The sequence below is a fragment of the Bombus huntii genome, chromosome 17 (assembly GCF_024542735.1).
Source record: "Bombus huntii isolate Logan2020A chromosome 17, iyBomHunt1.1, whole genome shotgun sequence".
In the NCBI taxonomy this organism is placed as follows: domain Eukaryota; kingdom Metazoa; phylum Arthropoda; class Insecta; order Hymenoptera; family Apidae; genus Bombus; species Bombus huntii.
In genome coordinates, this window is record NC_066254.1 from 1,495,920 (window position 1) to 1,523,267 (window position 27,348).

Genomic DNA, 27,348 nt, shown 5'->3' on the forward strand with positions numbered 1-27,348 from the left:
ATTCAATTGATTCGGATGTCAACAAAATCGTACGCTACGTTGTAGATAATGTTACAGCGGCCCATGGCCGTAGAGGAAGTTCCAGGGTTGAAGCACATGTGTTGGTCACGTAGCCCGCAAAACGACGTCCTAGGTGTGACCACAACCATATTCAAATCCACGTCATTCCACACTACCTAACAGCGGACCGTTAGGTTTTGACTTGACCTCTGCATATGGCCTAACATTACATTTTAGGATCCGTCCCTTCCCCTCAACGCCTACAAATTCAACCTATAAAAGATGCAAGCATTCGACCAAGAACAGTCTTTTTAGTCTTGAGTCTAATCTTGTGAACAGTTTGGCCGTGATTTGAACTTCATTGTAATATGGTACTTAATAAAAGCCCAGGAAATTATAAAAACACGGTCAAGATAAGTTTATCGTAAATTTTACGTGACATTTTGCTGATCACTGCCCGGACTGCGAAAAGTACTCGTTAGGAAAACGAGATATCCTACGTACGTAGAAAAGGATTCAACTTGGGTTTCGGGTCATCCTCAACGACAAACTCACAACCAGGTAAAGTTTGATTCTTTTGTTCAATATAGACGTTCTAGCTTTGACAGCAAAGACTCAGACGAAGTAGCAATTTTCGAAAGAAAATGTCTAAAGTATCAACAAGTGAAAACAGGGAAATTAGTCTAAAGCAGGTATTAGAAGCGATATAGAAACAAACGAAATTCACGCGAGAACTACCGCCAAAATTCTATAACGAATTCAAATACTAACCAAACAAACAAGCGAAGAGAAAGCCTCGCTAAAGAAATCGAACTACTAAGAAAAACAGTTGCCGAACTAAAGCTAGCTATAGAAAGCCAAGAAACAATTATGACCAAAGATTTTGAATTTGTAACTAACACCACAAAAAAAAATCGCGAAATCAAGAAATAGGGATCGTGTACCTGTAGCAAGCGCAGCCGAAACGATATTTGACCTTGATGCGAATATCAAGACTACAATGAACCGCGATACCAGACTATGTTATCAGCAAAAGATGGCAATTAAGTACATTCCAGTTTTAAACCGTGACGATGAGTTTGGATTAGAAAAGCACATGGCCCGGGCCACGTGGCCCGCGAAACGACGTCCTAGGACAGGACGTAAAAGAATAAATCCTAGGACTCAGTAAAAAAAACCCATGTGCCTTAGAAAGGAAAATTTATCGTTTTATCGCCTACGGATTTTTCCATCCCCACCTCGGATGAAAACTCTCTGTTCCGAGGACCTTGGCATCCTATAAAAAGGGGAATGAGGAACAGCAGGCTTCGATAGTCGGTTTTAGCCCGTCATAGTTGATAGTATATAACAGTTTACAGTAGTTGTTGGTAACTACATTTTTGATTCATCAGGAAGATAGACATAGCGTGTTTGTATCACTTCTGTGTCATGCTCATCCGATCTCAACGCACGTCCGTTACGATCTAAAACGACGCACAATTAACGCCAAAATAAACATTGTTATAGCTCTACACCGGAGTAATTTGATATCACCCAACACGTCCTTACCACCTCAAATTGATGGCCCCGACGTGATCTGAGCGAAAGAGATGAAGGTGTTTGGGTCACATAGACGCCGTATCTGCATATTAAAAATCTACATCATTAGAAACGCTAACAAGGAAGTGCGTGCAACGAACGCCACTGACGGCGAAGATATAGTTAATCAAATCTTCCGCGTACCTCCACTAGAGCCGCAAAAAATATTACTGTGGTTCGTCTAGTCGGAAGGTCAAGCGCTTGAACGCTTCTGATGCGCGCCAACTCGAACTGATCTTCCGACCGGGCAATGCGAAATTTAATACCCTCGCCGCGAACATCGGGTATCAATACGTAAATCTAGTCGGGAACATAGTAGTAAAACCGCGGGCGACAGGACGATATGAGAAGCTGAAAAGTGAAGTAATCAAAAAACTGGCCAATTCGCACAGCACGAGAGATGAGACACCGGAAACCGCCCCGGTTCTAGAAGGACTTGAAGAAACTGATCGCCCCGTCAATATCGAATGACCTCATCCTGATACTGTGGAAAAACCGTGGAACAGAGATAATTGTACAAAGTGTTCAATTACGAAAAACGTAGAAAACCTTCACTAGGCGAAACACCTTTTCGACTCCAAACGCAGTATTGGGCCGAAATACCCAAAGCATATCGATGCGACGCCACGAAAAGAAAACCTAACGCAACAAGGCTGTACAAAGCTTGTCATCAACACAGGCAATTTACCAAATAGACAAATTGTAAAGTATAAATTAAATAATAAAAATGAAAACACAGGCAAAGCCGCCGCTCTTTCTGGCACAACCACGTGACGAAGAAGAACTTCGTGCGAATCTGGACGTCGCTAATTTGAAGCCCATAATGAAGTTGACACCCTGAACTATCAAGATTCATCCGTGAGCCTGAAAAAAACGGACCTATACTATAGGACACTTTTGAGGATTTGAGGCATTGAAAAGATCGGAACGCCATCTACATCACGGCAAAGAAGGTGGGCAGTCAATTGTAGCGAGAATGACTTCGCCCACAAGGGTGCGTGTACCCATCGAGGAATGCAGGACAATGATTCGTTAAGGACGTGTGAATTCAGTTGTACACTTTGAACAAAGTGTAGAGGTACACGGAACAAAACCTCGTGGAAACATATGCAGGAGCATAAAAGGACAAGATTGGAATTCGCACGAGATAGCATGTTTCAGCGTAAGAAATGGAAAAGGTCCATCTAGGCAGATTTAACTATCACTGATACGACATACGCGCAGATAGAATATCAATAGACACAATATCATAAATGGAAATTTCGATGGAAGAAGTTTGATATTATGAGTAGCATTTAGTTGTTTCTTAAAAACACCAATTTGTAACATTTCTACATGAATGCATTCGGAACAATACGCAGACTTATTAGAAGATTACTTCATTACATTTGTCAAAGAAACTCAGAAAGGAAAAGCCATTTATCGACATAACGCGACAATTCACACTTCAAAAAATGACAGTCCCGTGAATTTGACAAAAGCATTTACGATTTATCACCAGTAATGCACGATAAGCAATATTAGAAAGTGCTTGCTATGGGAAGGTGATCGGATAGGCAATAAGAATTGAATGGAGCAAAATCGAGACCAAAAGATTATAGAATTTAATTTATAGTATGGAGAATCGAATATTCAAAGTGATTAAACGTAATGGTAGAACTACATGTTCTTAATATTATAATTTCTACGTTTTTCGTGATAATTTAATATATTATTCCTCCACAAATTCCGCAACTATGCGGATGAAATTGACACCTTGCACTCTGAACTGCACAATGAACAAATTGGACAGTTAATTCCAACGAGTATGACTTCGCTCCTAAGGCACGTTTATCAGATAATGGAGATCTTCGTGCGGGAGCTGTGTACACCTAAAATCGCCTGGGAGCTAACCTCCTCTCCTCCAAGATAGATGAATCTGCCGATAATCAGCCATCCCCTGAACGAACTTGACTGTAAGCATACAACATGCAAAAAAATACAGAATCGCGGATGCCACGGAATAGCCGCACACCGTGGAAGTGTATGTGCAAATCGCCCACACTGATAACCATGTTAACCTTCATCTAGTGTCATCGAGTAATGTGTCACCACAATACAGTCACAGCAGGTATTCCACCTATCAAAATTGAAACAGCACGATCTTTCCTCGTTCGGACTGAACTCCTTTCTTACCGAGCACTTGATGTCCCGCTAATACGCTTCGAGCAGTGTCTCTTGTGTCAATATTCTCACAGAAATGACGTTTAATTTCTTATATATTTTATGCCTAGGTATAGATCGTACGAAGGCTTGAAATGAGCTAGCTCGCTCTTCATGAGCTAGCAAGCAGAAAGGCATGGCAGAGAATCTACCGATTTTCTGACACATAATCTCACGCCATTGAGGCAGGAGTGACTATGAGCAAACAAAATGTAGAGGTGCACTGCGTCGCTGATACATCGGAATAGCCGCATACCGCGATAATATACGTGCAGATCGTCGACAGCTATAACCATGTTAACCTCCATCTGGTGCTATCCAATGAAAAAATTGGGTCGCTGAATGTCGTCACCGCTACCGCGGTTAGAGCTGTACGATCTTCCCACTTTCAGGCTGAACTGTTATCCTCGTGTACAGCTGATGCTACGACAATACACTTGGAACATAATTTTCAGCATCAACATACTCACAGAAATGACGTTTAATTTCTTATCTATTTTATGCCTAGGTATAGATCGTACGAAGGCTTGAAATGAGCTAGCTCTCTCTTCGTGAGCTAGCAAGCAGAAAGGCATGGCGGAGAATCTACCGATTTTCTGACACATAATCTCACGCCATTGAGGCAGGAGTGACTATGAGCAAACAAAATGTAGAGGTGGACAGCTTTGCAGATGCGTTTCCATAGCCGCGGTAATGTATGTGCGAATCGCCACGCCAATAGTTGCTTCAAATGTAATTACCAAACACGTGGAGTCTTCCAGTGGTGGGAAATATATGAAAGAAGTGTGCTATTGTGTTTATTGAGAATGCATCTCAAAAATGTATGAACTCATGTGAAAATGACGGAATATGGCTGAGAGTTGAGACGAATGTTACGTGTACATAGAGGTCTATACAGGCTTATCCACACAACTCGAAACCCGCGCTGGTGAGAACATATGACCTACCATATACTACCACAATCAAACGTTGCTGGCCAACTATGAGCTGTTGCTAGAAATATAGAGCGAGGACATAAAGCAGTTTGATAGTCACCGAATGTTTTACATTGTACGTTACAAGACTGAGAAGACGATGACTGAGAAGGCCAGCTTCGGATTTTCGTGCAACGACTTCATGTTCCTGCGTGCTCCCGAAGCTTCGAAGGAAACAAGCGCAGCCAATTATTCTGTTTCTACATGTAACTTCATTTCCCTTTCTTGAGGTTAGGCCCGCCTAAATGTAATTACTATGTAACTTTTTCTTTATTTAAAATTGTATTCAACTGCCAGTTATCAACGAATTACAATAAAATTGTGCATAATACATAAAAAAATTCTCTTTTTCTATATTTGGTAATTTTCATTTCTAAGGCATTGAATGTTATTTTCTACGTCGTACTTCAAAATGTATAAACGATAACTTTTTGCAAATTGATCGCTATTAGCTGATTTCTATTATCGCTTTGTTGTGAATGCTTCGAATGTAAGAATGAGAAACAAGCAAGACAATTGAAACGAAACAAGACAGACCAGTTTGAAAAAGTAGAAATTAATTTGGCAATACTGCTTTAATTTAGCACTTGCATAGCAATGAATAGCCTGAATCCTATGAGCGTAGTAATAAGCATATGTGTTATACTGTTACCATTCTCATGTTCTCGCGAGCGCGGGTTCAAGATTTTGCGTAAGTTAAGTGGATGACCTTGTATATTGACATTAAGTTGTAATATTATAGCATTAATAAGATATTAAGTAATATATAGAAAAAGTGTCCGAGTTGATTTACCCCGTCACCCTTTCCCACAAAAAACACAGTTAAAATGCACACCAGTCCTCTTTGGGAATGTTAGGGAGAATCATCAAGTTCGCTGGTGTTGGCAACCGTGGTTGTAACGGTGTGCGCTGAAGTGAACGAAAATTGTAATAGTTGCAGGTCTGGAACCTTACGAACACTAAAATCTCTTTGTTGTGGAACAGTTTGTATAAGCAAAGCTTCGTGTCTTCTGATGTCATCTATAGAAAGGTTGCTTGTAGGCTGCGGTCATTTCGTATATTCTATAAGAAGGATGTTATTTACTTAGTTTCGTCTGAACCTCTATGCGACAGACATTCAAGAGAATCGGTATTGTCATTGCTATAATATCGTATTTGTTAACCCTTTACGGACGGGACAATTTGAAGTCGTACTGTGGGGCACTCTGAGATGTCAAATTGTAGACATATGTACATGCACAAATTCTCAACAGAATAAATAAAAGGACACACATGTGAATCTTTTAGTTCTATCAGTTGTTTCCACCGAACGCATATATGAATTCCTCGGCCAAATTGATGGTTTACGCGGTAGTCCGCAAAGGGTTAAATATATACAGTGATATTTAAAATAATTCCTGTGAAACGTAAATATCACAAGACAAAACCTTAACATCAAAAGGACAAGCAAAAATTGCAGCATATCGCGGTGAAGACTTTATCTATCTGAGACATCTCTACATCTACTAATTTATTTATTTAAGAATGCCGGAATAGTAAAAACTATACAGGTGGTAATATTAATTCCACAAGACAGGATCGTTCAGCTGAACTATATAAGGATTAGTGAAGTTTACCCTTACAGTAATAAAAGAGCAAACCATAAAAATGTTTACCCTGGTTTCCATCGTCGATATGACAACAAACAAACATATCTTGATAGATTCAGACATAATTCTTTTTTAAATGAAGCTTGAAATATCAAGTATCAAAGCGTATAACGATTTTATAGACGTGTCATGACTTGTTCAATAACTTTAGCATGAAGATCGCTGCTTAAAGATACGACTAACGACATCTAAATCAAAAAATAACAAAAGTACTTTCCGAACAACCCAATAAGTGGAAATGGTCGATTATTGAGCGCAAATTAAAAAGAATGTGGAAGAGGAAATGTGAATTTGGAATGCAACTCCCCAATCCTTCGCTCGTTTAAAAAAATTAGCAATAGCTATATTATCAATTTTTTTCTCTACATATGTTTGTGTAGAAGTTCAGTATAGAAACACGTGATTAATAGAAAGGCAATTATATTTAGTTAGTTACTCGTTATAATTATGTGTTGGAACAGCCAAGTAGCGAATTTGATAAAATACATAGTACATTAATTGCCATCAAAAAAAGCTTTGAATAGAATCTAAAAATTTTTAAATCGTAAAAATATTACGAAGTTTAGATGCGAATATTTGTCGAATTGAAGCGAAATTGGAACAAAATGAGAATAAACTACTGGATTTAAGCAATGGTTTAGTACATCGTAATGCAACTGAGAAAATATTGTTTTATGTTTCGTCAACGACGGAAAATGTTATATGCGCAAGCCATGAAGAGATTCGCTTATCAAGAGATTAATAAGACAATGGAATATATAAGTCAAGTATATCGGTTTCCATTTACGAAAGATAAAATACAGAAGAATATTTCAAATTGTCTCAAATGCATAACATTTACAACCATGGCGAATCAGGTTAAGAGATAGATATCTCTTTGGTGTACTTCATATCGATTATTGTGGACCGCTGCAACGAATGAAACATCCTCAAAAATATATATTAGAACATCTTTTTATAAATAGAAAAATTACTGGAAACAAAAGTTCGGTGTATTAGAGACTGTTAATTGATATTTCCGTTACATACGTTTGCTTATTAATCGAAATAATTAAATCAAAACGTCGCTGATATTTGAGCGGCGTAGAAACGCGCGTTTCTTAGCCGCCATCTTTGTGACGTCATAGCTCTGTCTCTCCGATGCACAGTGACTTACGAAGATATTCGAACTTCAAAATAGAATAACTGTATTAAAATTAAAATTGGTGCAAACGACTCAAGCTATTTTGACACGTTAGCTGGATCAGTTGGCTAAATGACATGTAAAAAATAATTTTGAAGAAAATGCAACTGATCAGAATCGTCAAGAAAGAAGTAAAGGTCAGTTCTTCCAACTTCGTTCAATTTCACTGAAATCGTTTAACGTTGCTATGAGCCACGAAAGTTGAAAGTGATGAAAATAACAGTTTTCTACGATTTTCTATTTTTTCGTGTCTGTTGTCTGTTTCTGCATCAAATTTCAATGAAATTTTCAGCATGTGTATACCTGGTATAACTTAAAAACATGTTGTTTAAATTTTCATTACAGGCCCAGATAAAAATGTTATAAAACATAAACTTTACCATTTTCTTCGCGATTCCGACCAGCTATAATTAATGCGAAATTTTTTCTACACAATGTCAATAAGTCCTTCTAACTTCTCAAAAAAAGTCAAAATCGCCTGGTCCAGTTTTATAAAAATTATTCTGTTCTGAAGTGTGAATTCCTACGTGATCCACTGTAGATACACGATCGTATTTTGATGTGAACGCGTCGGTTATCGGGTTTATATAGCGAGTTAAGAAAAAGTATGTAGCGCCCTTGCAGACTTGTGACGTCACGTGAACTTCGTGTACATTCGGTGCGCGGTCGGAAACATTCGACTTCTTTCATTTCGAACTGCTCATAACACTTTTATTACTAATATTTAAAAAAAGGAGACGTGTCTATTATTTTTGTTTCCAGAATTCATTTACATAATTAGTAAAAAAATGTTCAAATATCGAATTACTCAAATCAGTGTTGCATCGTCGTTATCATTACCAATTCTTGGAATCATAAAGATTATTACTTTAAAAATTGAACTTTCGTAAAATTAACCGTACGTAATTTTCGTACGTAGTGAATAAAATATGACAAGATCGTTCAGCGATCAAAGAATCGATTTTATGTCAAAGTTAATGCATAACTGATTGAACGGAACTACTCAACACCAAACATGTGTTATTTTTCCCTTATCAGCTTCAAACAAATGGAGAGGTCGCCTAAGGTTACAGCATTAACTAAAACATTACATTAGTGAAAAACAGATGGATTGTGACGAATTCAGGTAATTATCGATATCTCAGCCACTTCACCGATCTTGATGATTTATGATTTCGTTATCCATCGAGCATGCTTTTTATTACACATATAATCGCCACTCGGTCTTAGTTTTTGAGAAAAAACTATCGATGTTACTACAATGAATTCTGCCCATAACACTGTTGTGTTAAAACAAATGCAACAAGTTTGCCACGTGTTCTGTTAAACTATATCGCTTTTACATCAAAATCAAAACATAATTTTCTAGTTTTTCTCGGTATTTCTCAATAAAACTGTCTGCTGTATCGCGTATTATGGTTTTTACTATAGTTTTTGAAACAAACTGGCAGCAACTCGATAGCTGCTACAGTAAAAATCAAAAAACATCTCGAAAGCTGAAAATTTCACATCTTTTTTCAAACTGATTTTTTCAAAAACTGTAGGTTCTAGGAAAGGACGGTTGGCAGATTCGTGCTTAACTCGTAAAATGTTTAGCTCTACAAGAATCGCTCATTGAAAGTTGCAAAATTCTGTACGTGTATGTAACTATGAAATTACATACGAATAAAATTATAGATGAACAGATTATAATTTATTTAGATATTTTCAAGCAAAGAGTTTGAAGAAAACATAGTAAGATAATATGGGCACGTATACTTTATTAAGTAGTAACACAAATTTTTAAAAAATCAATACAATATTGTATGACATACTTTGAAGCAAGGGACTACGCGGAGTCCAACGTCACAACTTTAACATTCGTAGCGTGACCTTCGCCTTATATCGTTTTTTGTGCGTATAACATAATTTCTCAACGTTTTCTTTTTTTTTTTTCTTTTTGTGCATTTATTGTTTTACAAAAAGACAGGAAATGTCTTCCAGCAAAGTTGGCCTGCGATAGATTTATGCCGATTGTTAAAATCGTTATTTTTCTCTCTATACTTCTTTACGATTTCCTTAATTAATTGAAGCTAAAATGTTTTCTTTTTTTTTGTACAAACAAAACGCATTCTGAATGACTGCATCAAGTAGATGGAAAAAATATTTTGTGTACTGCTATATCTACGACGTAATGAATAGGGACAGATTATCTGCCGCACCCATGTTTGCAATATAATTTACTGTGCAAGACGATTTTTGGATAACCTCTTTCGTTCACTAATTTAGTCTTCTTGTATTTATAAAATCCGCAGAGGGACAAGTGAACGGCATATACACTTTGCGTTTGTCTTGCCATTTGACTGCGAACATATTTGGCGAAGATCGAAATACATTTCACATCCAATTAATTTTTCACTCGTGATAGGAATACCTTTCCTCTGACAATTTACCACATGGGGTTTTTTTGGAGATAAGTGCTGGTTGGTAAAGCCAGGTTGGTATACCAAATATCAACAAAGTGTGGCATTTTCCTAATGCTAAATATCATTCTAATAATGGAATTACAATTTCGCCTGATTTTCCCAGAGGCTTCTCATTTATTTTTGTTTCTTGTATACACAAGAAAACGTAATACGCATCCACTTTTACAGTCACACGGTATAAAAGATTTGATGCCAAATCTATTACTCCGTTTGGATGGAATATACTGTTTGAATGATAATCTCGCCTTATGTAATGATAAACCTTCATTTATGCATAAGTTACTAAATGGGCTAAAATAATTTTCAAATGAAAAACGAAACTTACTACAGAATTCTCTTGCTTCTACTAGCCAATCAGAATTAGCTGTCGTAATTTCGTTAAAATAAAGCATTCGTAACAAAAAAAGGATATCTATCTCTATTCATTATGCGTCCGAAAATATCAGTACGCAAAAATTTAACCTTTGTTCGATATTCGGAATAATGTAACTCTTTTATTGGCGACGTAAGTGACTTGATTGCAAAAAAGCAATACATCTCACTCAGAGTTGTTTCTCCTTCGTGAGGTTTTACAAAAGAGCACATAGAATTTTCCCTTTTGTATTTACAATACCGATTTGTTTATTCCACAATAAACGATATTAATACTTCAGAAATAGAATAGTTCAAAGTAATCGTAACGGAGTAGCAAATCGACTAATTTGTATTTTCATCCCAGAATTAATCGAGTTAAATCTACGTATTTGAACTCAGTATCTTTCTTTGCAATTTTCTTACACGTTTCCTATCGTTTATATTTTTGTTCGACGCCTTTCTAAATCCTGAGTCCACTTCGAGACCATCACTAATTGCTCCCTGCTTTCTGTTTTGTATTGATATACTCAAGAATTTAGAGGTTAAGAATTCTACAAAATTATAAATATACGAAGCGGAATGTTAAAAAGGTTATCGACTAATGGTACACATAACAAAATAAAAAAGTAACAGTACTCATAACTGGTGTCTTCAAAAGTAAATACTGTATGGCCTGTTGACATCTCTGGCAGAAGTACTTTTTTACATTCGCTTATATACCGTTAAGAAACGTGTATTGAGCGAAAAAATGCGAAACTAAACAAATAACGGTCGTGCGATAATTTACACATATCTACAGACAGGGTGAGCCACTGTAGTGACGTCTCGTTCAAAAAGATGCCATAAGCGAAAGTCACTATATAGATTGTCGAAAAGATCATCTACACGAAAGGCACTACAGTGGCATTAATAGCTAAGAGATTAATCCAAACCTATTTATTATCTTTCGTTCATAATTTATATAAGTTTGGATATTTTGTCTAATGTTAACCAATACTCCAGCACATGCGCTGTCACAGACGCACCATTACAAGCAGAATTCGGAATTTTATAGCAATACTGACAACTTTTTCTCAATATCTCGGAAACTAATGCCGAACGGTGGTTACACGAATAGGGAAAAGTTGTTGGTAATATAGATTTCTACAACATATTCGAAAATCGTCGATATCGATGAGGTGCATGAGGTAACGATAACTACTAGAATTCATAACCTCTGCGTCGTTAGCCTACGTACGCGTGTTTAAATTGAAATAATCTTAAATATGAAATGCTTTTCGGAACTAAAGCATATCTAGTAATATAATTCAAGGGTCTTACAACAACTTATTATTATGAGGACTATAGAATCAACTTGAAATGGAAACTAAGCTATACGGAAAAAATAGTTAGAGATAACCTAATTCGATTAAAAATTTACTTACAACTAAATCGATGATTTAGTATATATCCTAAACAAACAGAATACGCCGAGATTAAATAAAAATACTACCACCAAACGACAAAGGTTCTTTACAAAATAATCAAAATCAATTCCAATAATACCGCCCAAATTTTGAAGAACGGAAAGTTAACAGCCTATCACGCCAGTTTTCTGAAACCCTTTGTTTTAGGCGACAATAACGAGTAATAGACATTATTAACACAAAGATAATAGATTCCGGTTTGTCCTAATGACATTCGTCTCAACCATCCTTAACCATGCTCATAAAATTATCGAATCCTGTTGCAAAATCTCCCGCTTAAACAATCAAGTAGGATTACATCACAACCAATTAGGCAACGCGAAACTGGAAATTCTACTAACCTACCTCGATCTCACCATCGCAGGCGAAAAACTCGACCGATTATCCAAATGCCACTCAAGATCCGTAAATATGTGTACACACAAGATCGAACATGCGGTATACGGTAACAACGTCTATTTTGGTCAGAGCTGTCTTCGAAATATACAGTCACGCATCTGAACGTTCTCACGCAACTGTGAATAGAATCAAACTTATCAAATACAAGACAGCCACATAAATCGAACAAGGGAAATAAAATAAATAAAAGAGGGCGCGTTTGACGGCGCATCGTACGTTTTGCTTTGGTTATTCCCCCGATACCGAAGACGCTAAATTTCATAAGAAGACGATCGACTCGACTCTCTTCAAAGATAGGAATGTTCAAATACCAATGAGACAACAAATTGCAATCACTAAAGATGCAATTCAAAATTTTAGCTCGCCCATCCGTAGTCTTTGCGAGAGGACGAGGATAAACTTAAGGAAAATATAGAAGCGTGTAATAGTCTTACAAACTCCATTACTGTTACTAACTACCTGAACGAAATCTTCAAACGATATCTTATCTCCGAAGAAGTATTGCCCCTGTCACAGATATTCTCGGAACCAGATAAATACTGTTAATTATATCTTCCATTACTTTGACAAGACTCGCTTCGAACACGCAGATAGTATTTTCCCGAATCCTTTTCAACGACTTAACCGATATCGTTCTCCAGGAGGGGGCTGAGTTGGTCCATTCCATTATCATATTCCGGCATGCACAAATACGATTAAATTGTATAAATTAAACAATCGCCTATAACAACAATGTCCTAATATTCAGCATCGAAATCCCGTTAGTTGAGACCACAATTCAAACTATGCGAAATATTGCCCTTTTCTCTTCGTTTCCCTAAATACCCGCTTCTACATCTAACTCGGTCGTCCTTACATTCTACTGAGTACCAGTAAGGTCTAGGAAAAATAGCTAGAGAATCTGGAGGAAGAAGGCGTAGTGAGTGGATGAAGCGTTGGAAACTGACGTGGCTAGACCAAAAAAATAGCATAGTTGATTAGTAATGTCCTAACTATAAGTATGGTAGAATTAAAACACGGATTGGGATTAGGTGAAGGCAATAAAAGATAGAGGTAGAGATAATGTTTGGTTAATACAGGTTTAGGGTAGGAAATATTATATGTGTGTTTGAGTTATGGCAGTATGTGTACATAGGTTTGAGTCATGGTTGCATATGTATATATTTATTTGTAATATCGTGTGTGATGTGTGTGTGAGAACGGGGCATTCTAATCCTGTTGACACATTGATGAATTCACTGTCTGCTTCGTGGGGCGGCGCTGGGTCACATTAACCTGTCGACACGACTGCAATTTTTCAACCTTGACCTCAATTTATACGACATTTAAGAAAGTTATATGATTCCTGTTGGGTTCATTGAATTCCGTGGACTTCAACTAATACATTAATACACAATAGTTTGTCAATATCAATTTGCATATATCTATAAATGTTAAGTAAAGCTGACGGGACCAGCTTTGGTCCTAATTCTGTACTCTTTCCGAATTTTCTCAAAAAGTAGAGATGTGACGTGAATTCTGACCATCGCACGTAATTCTGTGTACATTTTTCTATAAAAAAACGTTCATTGCGCGAATCAAAAAATTTTTCAATTCCGTACAGGAATAAACAATAGTCATGCATGTCTGTCGAAGAACAACGGCGCGCGTAAGGAACATGAACAACGAAAATAGCGTTAGGTTACGCAAAATGGACTGACAAAAGGCCAGCATGTATGCTAGCTAGTTCCAAAAATCATAGGTGTGTTATTGTTCACGGGAAAAATAGTAAATTAAAGCCAGACACTGTTTTTTTTATAATAATGCTAAAAAGGGGGGGGTTGATCTGTCCGATCAAACGTCATCCTATTATAGTTGTTTGCGCAGAACCATAAAATGGTATAAAAAAATTGTAATAGAATTAATATGTGGGACTTGCCTCATAAATGCGTGGCAATGGTACATAGAAAATGGGATGCTAAAAGTATACAAATTTTAAAATTTCGGAGAAATTATTTATCACCTTTTAAATATAGTGAATCCCCACAAAGAAAAAATGCCAAGTGACAATGAAGTACTGCCAAAAAAACGATCACATTTTCTGCAGTCATACCAAGGGCCTGCGAGCAAAACGAAACGGCGGTGTAAAGAAAGTTGTAAACGCATTTGTAGAATAAAAGGTAGAGAGTATACTGTGAAAGGAATCAAAAAATATATTGTAATCATTGTAAGAGCCAGCCGGTACTCCGCCTAACTTGTTTTAAAAAATTGTATGAAGAAAGGAAGTTATGTAGTTATATTAAGTTTATAATATTGAATTGTTATGTTTTTACTATTGTATGTCTGCTTATAATGATGAGATAAAATAATATAGACAGACACGTGTGACCTGCCGATGGGTCGCACCGGCGTCAACATGTTAAGAAAACCAATAGATACATATTTACTACTGAGGTCTATTATGCACTGTCTTAAAATCTCAAGGTGTCCGACAGTCGATAACAGCGAACACATACATTTAAAGAAGCTATAATTTCGGATATTACGAGACGTTTCAAACTTGAGTGAACAGTAAAAGAAATAATTCGTACAAAAGTCAAACGTTTTCTCCAAAACTCGAATATAATAAACGCAATACACACAGTAAATGTAAGGAAGACGCACGAAAAATCTGCTCTTGAATTTTTATATGACGAAATCAGCGATAAGAATAACGTTTATATTCAAAAAGAAACATATATGACCGAGCCACAGTAACGCTTTGACTTAATTAAATTAAGTTGAATGATGGAAGACTAGCGCAAACAAATACCCAGTAATTTCCGAACTTGCGAATATTTTCATGTGCTGAAAATATTGTAACAAAAAAAATAAACCATTTACTTGCACAAAATGATAATATTTTAGCTTCCTTATCTCGAAGCAGGAAATTAATAAATTAAACTTTATTAACCAAAACCATAATGTTTCTTATTTTTACCTGCAAACCAAAAAATGAAATCTCATAAACAATTTACATATCTAAATATTTTGATATTTAATTATAAAATAAAACATAAAGTATGTGTTAATACACGTGAAACTATACATTTCGATACGTGTATTCGTGAACCTCAGTACATGTACAGCTACATGTATAGATATGATCCGTGCGCTCCTGTATTTTAATACACGTGTACCCGTGTATTGAGAAGTACATGGATTAAAACGCGGATATATTAATTACACGTGTACGCGTATATTTTAGATACACGTGAAATCGTATCAAAACCGTCCAATTCTTCGATCCATACGATCCTGGAATCCAACAAGGATAATAAATATTTTGAAATTTCCGTATGTATAATGCATGGGTATAAATGTGAGGATAATCTATGTATAAGTTTCATTCAAATTGGGAAACGCACATCTAAAATAGAATGATTTATTGCAATTAGTAGCAGAACATCAATCGCAAAAGTGTTGAAAATCTGTATAGGATCTTCATAATAATTTCGTTTCGGTGGGTCAGAGAACGTAAACAAAGGTTGGCTAGTTTACAGACAGCTAGTCTGCAAGAAATACTGCGTAGAATTCACGCTGTAGTTTCCCCAAGATCGAGTGCCCATATAATGAAATTTTAGAAGAAATTGGAAGCGAATAAAACAGAAAGAGAATTATTAGTATAGTGGTACGAGGAAAAAAAATCTACAAGCGAAACTGCAAAGCTCCTAGAGAGGAACATTTCTACAATTTATTATATTCTAGGGAAGAAGGTCGTCCTGGATGATATATATGAATAATTTGCGAAATTCAGAGGTACGAGAATAATACAGAATAATAATAATAATAATACGAGAAGTACGATAAAGAAGTACATACAGAATTGTATCGGAGATTATTAAGAAAACGCGATTTAAATGTACGACTTGCGAAAAAAAGACCGTTTATTAATAATGTTATGTAATGCTGGAAAAAATCGCTAACCTGGAAACACCTTATACCACAGTATCGGCACATTTTTAACCTAGTTCCAAAGCACTGGAGTTAGTAGCGTTCCGCAAGGCTAGCAAAACACCAACTCTGTTACCAGCTGTTGTCCCAAAAACAGATAGCGAACGTTGATATAAAGTTACCACTAGTGAGGTCGCCAGGAGTTCGTTGGTTCGTAAATGCGATAATTCGTTCGTTCATTCATCCGTACCAAGTTTGTTAAGAATACACATTCGAAAACCCAAGTTCTTAACATTTGTTTTCGAAATTCTGAACCACTTTGACCAGAACGGACTCTGTCTCTAAGAAATGTCGTAGATTTCTTACGAAGAATCTTCACATTTTTCAAACTACCTCTGCTGAGAAGCCGCGGCATAACAGTAAGAAGAATAAAATATTACATTTAGAATATGCTAATGAATCTACTAACAAAGATAATCCTCACTGGAATACGGTATTTTTCTCCACAGTATCTGTTGTTGTATGAAAATAAATTTGACATTTTTGAAAGTTACGTTCGTAAATCTGTATAGAGGAATGAAATACAGAATTAAATTCAAAGAATCTATGTGCCACGGTAAAATATGGTGGTAGATCAGCGATGGCATCGGATTACATGGCAGGCGAATAACGTTGGAAATCTCGTATCAATCGATGGGGTTTTGAATAAGATGAAATATTTGAAAACTTTGGAAGAAAGTTTGAAGGACAATGCGAATAAATATTCAGAGCCACAGAAACATTAGAGAATGATCAAGAACTCGTGGCTTTTTGCAGTAACGTTTTTAAAATGAAAAATATAAAACAAAAACAAATATTTGCCAATGTAAAAAAAATTAGTTAAAGCTTTATTATGCCTACCTCATTTATCAGCAGCCACCAGCATCCAGCAATAAAAATAAATAAAACTAAAATAAAAGATCAGTTACAAAATCCGTCGATGAATGGAGTTCCTTTGACAAAAGGAAAATTCACACATTCATCGGCTACACACTTTATTATTTCTAAGAAATTAATTCATTTGGCAAAATCTGTTAAAAATAATGAAGTGTGATGGTTGATTTCAGTGATTTTCTTATGAGTGAGAACCTGTATATATGTAAATAACAATAACTGAAAATTTAAATTTTCTGAATAACTGAAAATTTACTTTTGCTGTATTTTAAAAACTAAAATGAAATTAAAGATCAAATTAATACATATTAAGTGTTAAAATTATAATTATCATTTCTGCTATGAGGATGAACAGCTATAGCTTTTCAATTCATAGATGACTACTTACTTATAATAAAGTGTGCTTTGACAGTTTTCTTTTCGTATTTTCCATACATTTTAGGATATTCAGATGCTTCCAGGAAAAAATCACGTTATACGTAAGTTTTCCAACCCGAATACTCATATACTCGACTATCCGACAAGTAAGTTATTTATCCGAGTTTTAAATTAATTTACTAAATAATAGTAAATAGTAGATAATAGTAAATAAAATTAATCGGATAATTAAATTGAGTACTCGGGTTAATTCGCATATTTTGTAACACAAAAGCTAACATGTTCGTAACATTAACATGAAAATATTGATTATTCGTGAAACAATGATGATATTTCTTTATTTTTTATTTCCTTGAAACCGTACTTTTACCAATGTATATATTAGATTTTTTCAAAATGATAACAATCTTTAAATTTCTAATTCTTTAATTATTGCTACTATGGCATTATGTAAGTAAGTTTATATCATTAAATAAGAAAATATGCTCTTTAATTACATTGTGTTTGGTCTTGTTTTAATCAGAAAAGCTTCATAATTACATTGGTCAAAGTTTTATTCAATAAAACTTGGAAATAAACAAGTTCCGTTGTTGGAAACATTGCTTAGCCGACATGTTTCTTTTCATCAAGCCCATTCCCGAACATTTTTCTCTTTTACTCGCGCTGTATTTTTCTGAGCCCACCAAAACGGCGAACCGTATTTATGCAATTTATGCAATCATACACGATAATCGATTTTTACAACCCCGATTTTCTATCGATTATGCAAAAAATACTGTATTTATGTTTCACTGTAAGAACTTCGACTTTAAAATAGAAATATGTCGATATGAAATACGAGAGAAAGTAAATAAGATGCTACATGATACAGCGACTTCTTCGCAAAATAAAACAAATTTAAGAGAAACAGCTTTAGATTTTATATAGTTACACACATTAATAATGGACACCATACTATTTTTGTAATTATTGCCGTGTGTAAGCGGGAATGATTCAAATATTATATTGTTTATTTTACGAAAGAATAAACTATTGTAGATTAAAAATATATAAACTATTCCAATCTAACAATAACATTTAATTATATATTACTTTTTAAACAATAAAAATTGTCACATTTTCATGTTACATTAATGTTTGTATTGTATGTTGTGTAATCTAGTAGTCCTCAGAAAAAGGTAAAGTGCAAAATAGATTTGTTTTATATACAAACTGCTACAATATAACTCTATCTCAATACAAAGCTATATTTCAGTGCTAATATTCAAAATCTGACACGCTACGAAAAGTACAGAATAGCAGTTTTAATAATAGACAACTTGTTATTTTTCATAGAGAAAAAAGTAAAAGTTATTATGAAATTGCACAATTAGAGCCATCACAAAGAGGTAAGAGATATAAAGAAGAAGACCGTACTGAAGTTAAGAAATAGAAAGAAACAAATCGAATTTTTTATGAAGAGGTGGTAAGAAGAATAATATGGAGAGTTAAATAAAATTCGCATTGTAGCGAAACACAATTGGCCTCAGAAATTTGTCATGGAATTAGGAAAAAGAGTCAGTGCTGAAACAGCACGCGGAATAATCAGATGCAATAGCTTAAATTGTCGTGTAGCAAGAAAAATATGGGGCGGATTTCGAACGCCGGTGTGGCTGAACTGGTGTTTATCCAACATATATTAGATAAGAATAAATATTTAGACCTTCTAAAAAACAATCTGCTAAAAAGTACAAACAATATGAGAATACAAAGTACTTTCAAATTTTATGAGGACAACGATATAAAACATAAAGCGAGAATAGTACAGGAATATTTGTTATACAATTGTCCTAAAGTTTTACATCCACCTCTGTAATCTCCGGACTTGAATCCCATAGAGAATCTATGGGTTTCATTAGACCAGAGGAGAAGCTAGAGAATTTCCAATAAATTCAAAATTTGAATTGCGAACGAGACTAAAAGAAGAATGGGCAACTAGTTCTTCAGAATATCTACAAAAAATTATTTTTAATATGCCCAAATTGTTACTTCAGGTCGTTAAACAAAACGGGCATGCGATAAAATATTAATATCTTAATTTTTCGTAACGTGATCATTGGTAAGCCAACTTTCACTCATCCTTTTTATCAAATACAATATTAATAGCAACCACGCCACCAACAAGATAACCGGTATGTACTTAAGAAAACACATAAGTAGCTGGTGATGATGAAGAAAACAATCTAATGTTGAGATAAAGCAAATTTAATTCCTAAATCCTGTGTATTGCTATTTAGCACATAATAGGAATTCGCTTTATATAGGAGTCTAGTGTATAATATCTAAATTTCCTCTTACAGGCAGCAATAATTATAAATTTTTAATACCTATAATTTTAGATACCTATAATTTTAAAGATAGAAATAATTATAAAGATAGTATAGTAATATGAGTAACTGTATGTCGATATGAAATACGGTAAGAAGTAAATAAAATGCTACATGATACAGCGGTTTCTTCGCGAAATGAAACAAATTTAAGAGAAACAGCTTTAGATTTTGTTACTCAACACTTAACACAGAATACTGAAGATACATCACTTACCGAGTTGGAGATAAATCAGGAATTGGACATAATCTTGACCACGTAAATTGGTAGCAATCGTGACGAAGTAATAACTTTCAAAATTTTCGCAATTAGCCAGAAAGCTTCTAGTTTCTATGTATTCCGGTAACTTCGGCGAGTGCCAATTTTTTACACCAGAAAATATTATAAACGGGAAAAAATCGTGCTCGTTACCGGGAAATATCAACAAAACTATGAAATTAGAAATAATGGTGAATCGAGCAAGACTTACGATTCAAAGTTAAGGTATTATAGAATACAAAAGAATGAAGGCGAACACGCACTTAAATCCTCTTAAGTAAATTTGCGAAAACCGAGTAATTTGCCGAAAGGCTGAGTAATTTAACAATGACGCAGCCGAACGCGGCTCGTCGATTTATACTGCGTGCATCTGTGATTGTTTTGAACACAGAGGTCAAAACCGTTTGAACGGCTAATGTACAGAAGGTTAACGGCGGACATAGAAGCGTAAACAATTAGCAGCCGCCGTTGTTCGCTATGATAGAGAGACGCCCCGTAGAAGAACAATGGCCGTGCGAAGTTTGCCGATTGGGCGATAACACCGCAGTCAACAAAGCCGAAAATTGCCGAACGAAGCCGTTGGCTACCACCAGTATATTAGAAAAACAAACGCAAGAAAAAAAACGAAAACAAAAGAACTGAGGCAAAAACCCCGATATAGTTCTTATATGTAAATTCTTCGAAAATTAGAACGCCTTAACAATTCTTGTCCTAAACAATAAAGTCGAAAATCTAATAGACAAAGAAAGTTCTGATAATTATGCATTACTTTGCTATATAAAACCTGTATTAAACGCAATGCGAAAATTAACCAAATTTTTTTAAAATTTATCAGTTCGACCTGAAATCCTGTTAATACTTCAACAACCACACGTTTCGCGTAGATCTTATTGCCAATCGTCGGCATTTTTCGCTTAGTATATCATTATTATTATTATATTTATTAGTATAATTATGACACTTTTTAAGAAAATTGCATTGAATGCATCATCATTATTGAATTTTTGCCGTGTTGCCCTAATTTATTTTGTGCACTTATGCATATATGAGTTTATTTATTTATGTTCTGATTGATCCATACAGTTACAGATATTATAATCATTTTCTGACTATTCGTTATTACTAGAACATTAGACTCGCAAACTGCCGCTTCTCAGTGCATTTAGAAATCATTTCACTTCAATAGAACACTTTCGAATATAGGAATCATTTGTCTAAGGTGTAAGTATCAATTAAACAAACTAAAAGGATAAAAAACCTGGGGTCACGAAAAGGTAACAGCGACCAACAACAGATGACACAGCGAAGTCACGTATACGGGACAGCGGCCGTCAAACATTTCAAAACATGTTAAAAATGGTAAGACAAAAAGGAAGAAAAAAATTTAAGACTAATTTTAAATGTAAGAACTCGTTGGAATACATTTGCATCAACTATAAATAGATTTTCAAAATTAATTGATTGCATAAATAAAAAATTAATCGATCTTCGTTTGCAATGTTTTGCCAAAAATTACATTACTGTTCTTATTATATTAACTGTAATTATATTGTATGTAGAATCATATATTAATTGTTCTAGAGCCAACAGTGTTAACAGTTCAGGAACTAAGTAAAGAAAGTGCTAATTTAATGACTACAGAAGGAACAATTCTATGTTTTCAGTAAACTAAAATACATAAATACTAAACTGCCACTAAATTTATTAGAAGTAGTAAAAAGTGAAATTGAGAAACGGAGAAATAAAAACATTTTATCATTCTTTGTATTTTTACATTGGTGATTATATCTCCATACAAATGAATTTTGAGTTATTCATCCAAACATGTAGTGAAAAATTGTGCAAAACAGCTATTTAAAAGATTGTTCATTGAGAAAGAAAGAAATGAAGATCAAATTGTTAATTGTGAATCAGAATCAGAGAGTGAAATAAAAACAGATGAAATAAAAGAATATGAAAACTTACAAAACAGCATCAAAAGTTAAAATGAATTAAAACAAATCAAATGCAGAAGATTCGATATAGACAAAGAGTTTTAAAGTGTTGAAGGAAAGGAAGGAAAGAGAAGTAACAATATGGATATTTTATGCAATGCTTTATTGACTATATAGACCAATATCAATATCTTGCAAAAGAGTTTTTCTGTTTTAGGAAACACTATTACAAAAATTTGCAGCCGATTGAGTATTAAGACGTTATTAAGACACTGGTCTTCCTAAAGAATCATTTTACCAAACAAAGTTAAAACCAAGACATTTAAAAATTATGAAGTTATGGATGCATACTACATCATAGAAGTTTTTCTTTTTTAGTAACAAAAACTAAAATTTTATCAAACTCAAGCTCAAAAATGCATACTTTTTTAAAAGGAGGCAAGAGAGCAGGGAAAATCACCAATGTCATTCTCTTCTTCATTGCAAAAGGCAATATGCTTCTATCAAAATTTCGGTAAGTGGAAATCTTCATAGAAGATTTAAATTCTTCCCTTAAGATTAGGATTACCAAGGTTTTACTGTACTAACAAAAAATACAAATATATTTAGGATGTTAGTGATACCGGAGTACCTGAATAAAGAAGTTAGGAGCGAAAGGCCAAAGTTAATAGCGCAGATTAGATGTGGAAACATAGAGAAATGGAACAAATAACGGTAAGACAATAATAAGAAATAATTTGTAGAAAAAGGAAAGAATGAATGGACGAGATATTTGTAACATTGCAAAAAGTATTATAAACCAACTCCTTTCTTGGCTTTGAAGCCGAAATAAAAAAAATATATTATATTCAAATAAAACTGTTCAAATAAAACAACTGATCTTTCACCTTAACTGCAGAAACTCATGTATGATTCATTACATACAGCATTAATTTCTAAATACATCGCATATAAAAACCTATATATTAACAGCATTCTTTTTGAGAATATGTTAATGTTTTTTCTGACTTTTATTATGAAAGATGTTTCACACAAAAGGTGAAGTTTGAGATTGAAAATTTATTTATAATTATTAAATTGCAAAAAATTGTAATCAGTAATTTTAAAAGCATATTTTTGTTAAAAGTATGTTTCTATGATTCATATTTTGAACCTTATAGGGAAAAATGCAAGGCAATACTTTTTATTTATGTGCTTCCTATCTTTCATACACTAAATTTGACAAAATCACAGTTAAGATATTTTTCAAATTAGTAGTAATAATTAAACTATAATCTTGATGTAATTATAAGAATCATGGAACGATTTAAGATTTTAACTGATAATTCTTACATACAGAAGCTATATTTTTTGTCCATGTTGATGATGTCCTAATTGCTTCTTAAGTAGTATTTGCATACCTTTCTGAATCATCAAATAACCAAAAAATTTTACCACTAATTTACAAAATAGCATTTAATTGTGTTGATCACTATTTTATACATTCTCAAGCATATGCAAAAGTCTCAAGCAACATTTTTGTCTGTTTTAAATATTCTTCTGATAAAGCAATGTAAGCGATATACACACGCATTAAATTTAACAACCTAAGGTTAAAATATCTGGTAAACTAATAACTTTTCGATACAAATAGGCTAATACTTTCGTATAGGAAATGACAAGCTGCATATATTAGTGCATTAAAAAAATGCATAATACCATTTAATACGTTGACTCTGCCACGACACCCGTATTCGGGTGTCAGCAAAGTTGTTTTCTTCAAATTCTTTTGTGTCTTTGTTCGGTCCATTCGACGTCTTTTATTTGCATAACATAGTTTGCATGCGCGTCAAATGCTTCTTCCAGAATCATTTTTCCGAACGATATTATGCTGACTCCGTCAAAGACAAGGATTTTTTGTATTTTCAGACAACCCTAATAATTTTGCAACTAACAATTGTCTAAATATTCTAATATTTATATGTTTTCTTGTTGCAATTTTGTAAACCGTCAAAGCGTTTACAACAGAAATTCCCAGAAAGCATTAAATGCCAAGTTTTCTGTACCATTTGATTTTCCTTTTCTAATTGTGGTGGCATAAGAAACCATTTGGTCGGAACAATTTATACCACACTTTCCTTCATTATATTCAACAACAGCTAGTGGTTTTAATATTGCGAACAAATGAAACGAAAGATCATTCTTGAGACCACCACTTGAGCGATTCGCATTACTAAAATATCGATGGGAGCACCTAGCAGAGAACGCTTGGTACTGCTGTACGCGTGGCCTGACGGAGATTTCTTTGAAAACACGCGTGGCAATCAACGTGTTAAAAAATCAAAGTTGTTCTTTATAGGTCCTTAATGCGTCCATCTACAAAAAATCTAATAGTACCAGAATATGTACTCTTCGAAACCATTCAACATCTATCCAAACATTTATCGCTGAAAATAGTGACAATCACGTAAATCGAAGTGGTAATATCTGGTGAATCACCCTGTATATTCAGCCTGTATATATCACACCATCTTGATCACCGACTAAGAACAACTAGACTTACAGTGGCTCATGTAACAATATTCGAACAAGCCTTAAAATAGAATAATCGCTTTAAAATTGGTCTGAACGACTTGAATTTTTCGAAAAGTTCGAAACATTAGATTATTAGATGACATGCAAAAAAATATTGAAAATATTGCAATTGGCATAACTGTCTCGTCCTCAACAAACTTAATCTTCGAATCAACGATGTTTAAGTATTAATCCAATAGCACGTAATTACGTATCGTGCCTTTTTTGTTCACACTATCTGCTTTGACTATGTTTTACTATGAAAAAATTGCATTTCTGAGTCACTACAAACGGCTGTTGATTCATGCTTCATTGCCTTGAATGCTTTACTCGAAGCTTATCGGGTTTCTCATATCATCTTATACTTTATGAAAATATATGCTATCTAGTATAATTTATGGGTTGATCAATACGTGAGTACTCATCAAACCTATTTATATTGCCTCATATATTTTTTCTAAATTAACTATTATATTTATTATGTATCTTTTTGTATTTCTATTATGTTTGTAGTTTTATTTGTATTATAAATATTGCACTTATATTCTATGAAAAATTAACATGAATAAAAGGATAAAGATTCCAATTTCTCTTAAACTCGATTATATATATTAATCAAATATTTAACAACAAAATATTGAGAACGAATTTGGTCATAAGGTAAAAACTGTTTTCCTAAGAAGAACTCTCAAAGTATAGTTTTAACATTTTGATAGAACTGCACAGTAGTATTGATTGAAAAACATTAATTATATCTAGTTTTAGGAATAGATGATAAATAGTTTAAGAGTAAAGTTTCTCCATTTATCTTCTGAAATATAAATCTTTCCCTAAGAACTGTTGTGAGATCAAGTATTACAATGATATCTCATTATTAGAGTTTTTCAAATACTTGTAACAATTATTTGTAATTAACTTCTGCATATTACAATTTAAAAAGTTGTAGTAATCTTCTAATTAATTCTAATTAAGATTCATAATTAAAAAATATACGTTTGGAATAAAAAATTACATATGTATCTAATTACAATATTTCTGATAAAATCTCTAATAAAATAAAAGAAATCTTTACTTATTGTTTATTTATTATCTTTATTATAATTATAAGTATCTTTATTATAATATGTTTATTATATATGTAATTGTCATGAATTATATAACTGATACTAATACCATGTTGTAAAATAAAAAGTGATGATTTTTATATATCAATATGAAAATAGAAAGATTATTTGAATAGTCTTGGAAATATATCATACGTAGCTTAAAAGTAGTGTAAAATATAATGCTTTTTTTGAAAAGAAAAAGTATAATATACAATCCTAGCCCTTTTCTCTTTTCTTCATTCTACCAATATAGCTACATACCAACACCTTTATAAGATATAAATAAAGCATCTTGTATGAAAACAAAAGTATTCATTGCAATTAAAGATAAAAACATTCTTGAAGAAATTACAATTAGATTAAAGTTTAATTAGGCTGTTAATTAAGTGGAGGAAATAATAGATACAACACAGAGACTGAGATGAGTATATAATCTAAATATTAATTTGCATAGAAAATAGTAAGAAATATAGTAGACAATTATTACTATCAACATGATTATAATATACATGCAATGTGTATGTATGTGATATATATTTACCAAAATTAATTTGTTAGCTACTGTTATTAAAGAGAATATTTATGTTGCAATATAAGGAATTCTTTAATTGCTAAACATTGTAGATTCTAACACAGCATGTAGAACATAAATTTCTATTCCTTATATTTGTAAGGTATAAATTATATCTAAAGTTTATACTTAAATTATAATTTTAGCCTTTTATAATACTATATTACTATATAAAAATCAAATAAAATTTCAAACATTCCCAGTGTTTACATGCATATTATATGCATCCATGATCTATAGCTCCATATTCAATGATATACCTATCATTTAAAGAGTTGGAAATATTTATATTTTTACAAATAATCATTAAATATAAAATTGATTTTCTTTATGTTAGATACTTAAGAAAGTACAATTAGATACCACTCAATGTTTCTTATTTATTAATAAAGTTTAAATCTACATTAAAGACATAACAATTTGAATTAACAGTATTGTTTATGAATTAATATCCTTTTAAGCTAAGTAATGAAATTAATAAAACTTGTACTACTTTGAATAAAAGTACAACTTAATGTGCATATAATCTGCTATACCTACTTGCAATTAAATTTGCCATAGTTCCAGAGCATACAAATAATGCATCTTCCATTCCAACCATTTTGGCAGCTGTTTCTTGTAATACTGAAAACCAAAAACTTCTTTACAAAACCTATTTACTGTTAATAATATTGTATGTAATAATTATATTGTTGATATTAATAATTATATCATGTAGGCAAAAAAGTTTATGCCACTTTTAGGTTTATCTCTATTAATTAAAATGGCATAAACTTTCTTGGTTATTTAATGTATTATCTTACAGTTACTTTACAAAGCAATTAAAATATTTAATTTATAAATAAAAAATCATATATATGTGTGTGTATGTGTTAATACTAAACATAATATTTCAGAACAACATTTTCATACCTTTCACTGTTGGATCTTCCTGAAAAGCATCATCACCAACTTCAGCACTGGATAGTGCTTCTCTCATCTTTTGGGTTGGTTTTGTTAAAGTATCACTCCGAAGATCAACAACTACTACCTGGAAAAGATTTGATTATTATATTTTATTAAACAG

The 27,348-nt window shown here is 33.5% G+C and overlaps 1 protein-coding gene and 2 long non-coding RNA genes across 11 annotated transcripts in view; 1 reads left to right on the forward strand and 2 right to left on the reverse strand.

Moving 5' to 3' along the window:
- The window catches only part of LOC126874988 (L-allo-threonine aldolase), a 51,857-nt gene that overhangs the window by 23,091 nt on the left and 1,418 nt on the right, over positions 1–27,348 (reverse strand). For all 5 annotated transcript variants that reach the window (XM_050637589.1, XM_050637590.1, XM_050637591.1 and 2 more), the window contains 2 exons: positions 27,195–27,312; positions 26,823–26,906 (listed from right to left, as the gene is read on the reverse strand). In XM_050637589.1, coding sequence (XP_050493546.1) covers positions 26,823–26,906; positions 27,195–27,312 — 202 coding nt within the window. The remainder of the gene's footprint in view (positions 1–26,822; positions 26,907–27,194; positions 27,313–27,348) is intronic.
- LOC126875041 (uncharacterized) lies at positions 9,330–20,478 on the reverse strand. The gene is made up of 3 exons (XR_007693223.1): positions 20,330–20,478; positions 20,077–20,206; positions 9,330–17,129 (listed from the first exon to the last, which is right to left on the reverse strand). It is a non-coding gene; the product is annotated as an uncharacterized LOC126875041 (long non-coding RNA).
- LOC126875022 (uncharacterized) lies at positions 20,626–27,319 on the forward strand. 5 transcript variants are annotated; one of them, XR_007693190.1, is made up of 5 exons: positions 20,626–20,788; positions 21,338–21,477; positions 21,700–22,566; positions 22,662–25,018; positions 27,179–27,319. It is a non-coding gene; the product is annotated as an uncharacterized LOC126875022 (long non-coding RNA). The 5 variants fall into 5 exon arrangements; XR_007693191.1 differs by having other exon boundaries at positions 20,631–20,788; positions 21,322–21,477; XR_007693192.1 differs by lacking the exon at positions 20,626–20,788 and having other exon boundaries at positions 20,850–21,477; positions 21,678–22,566.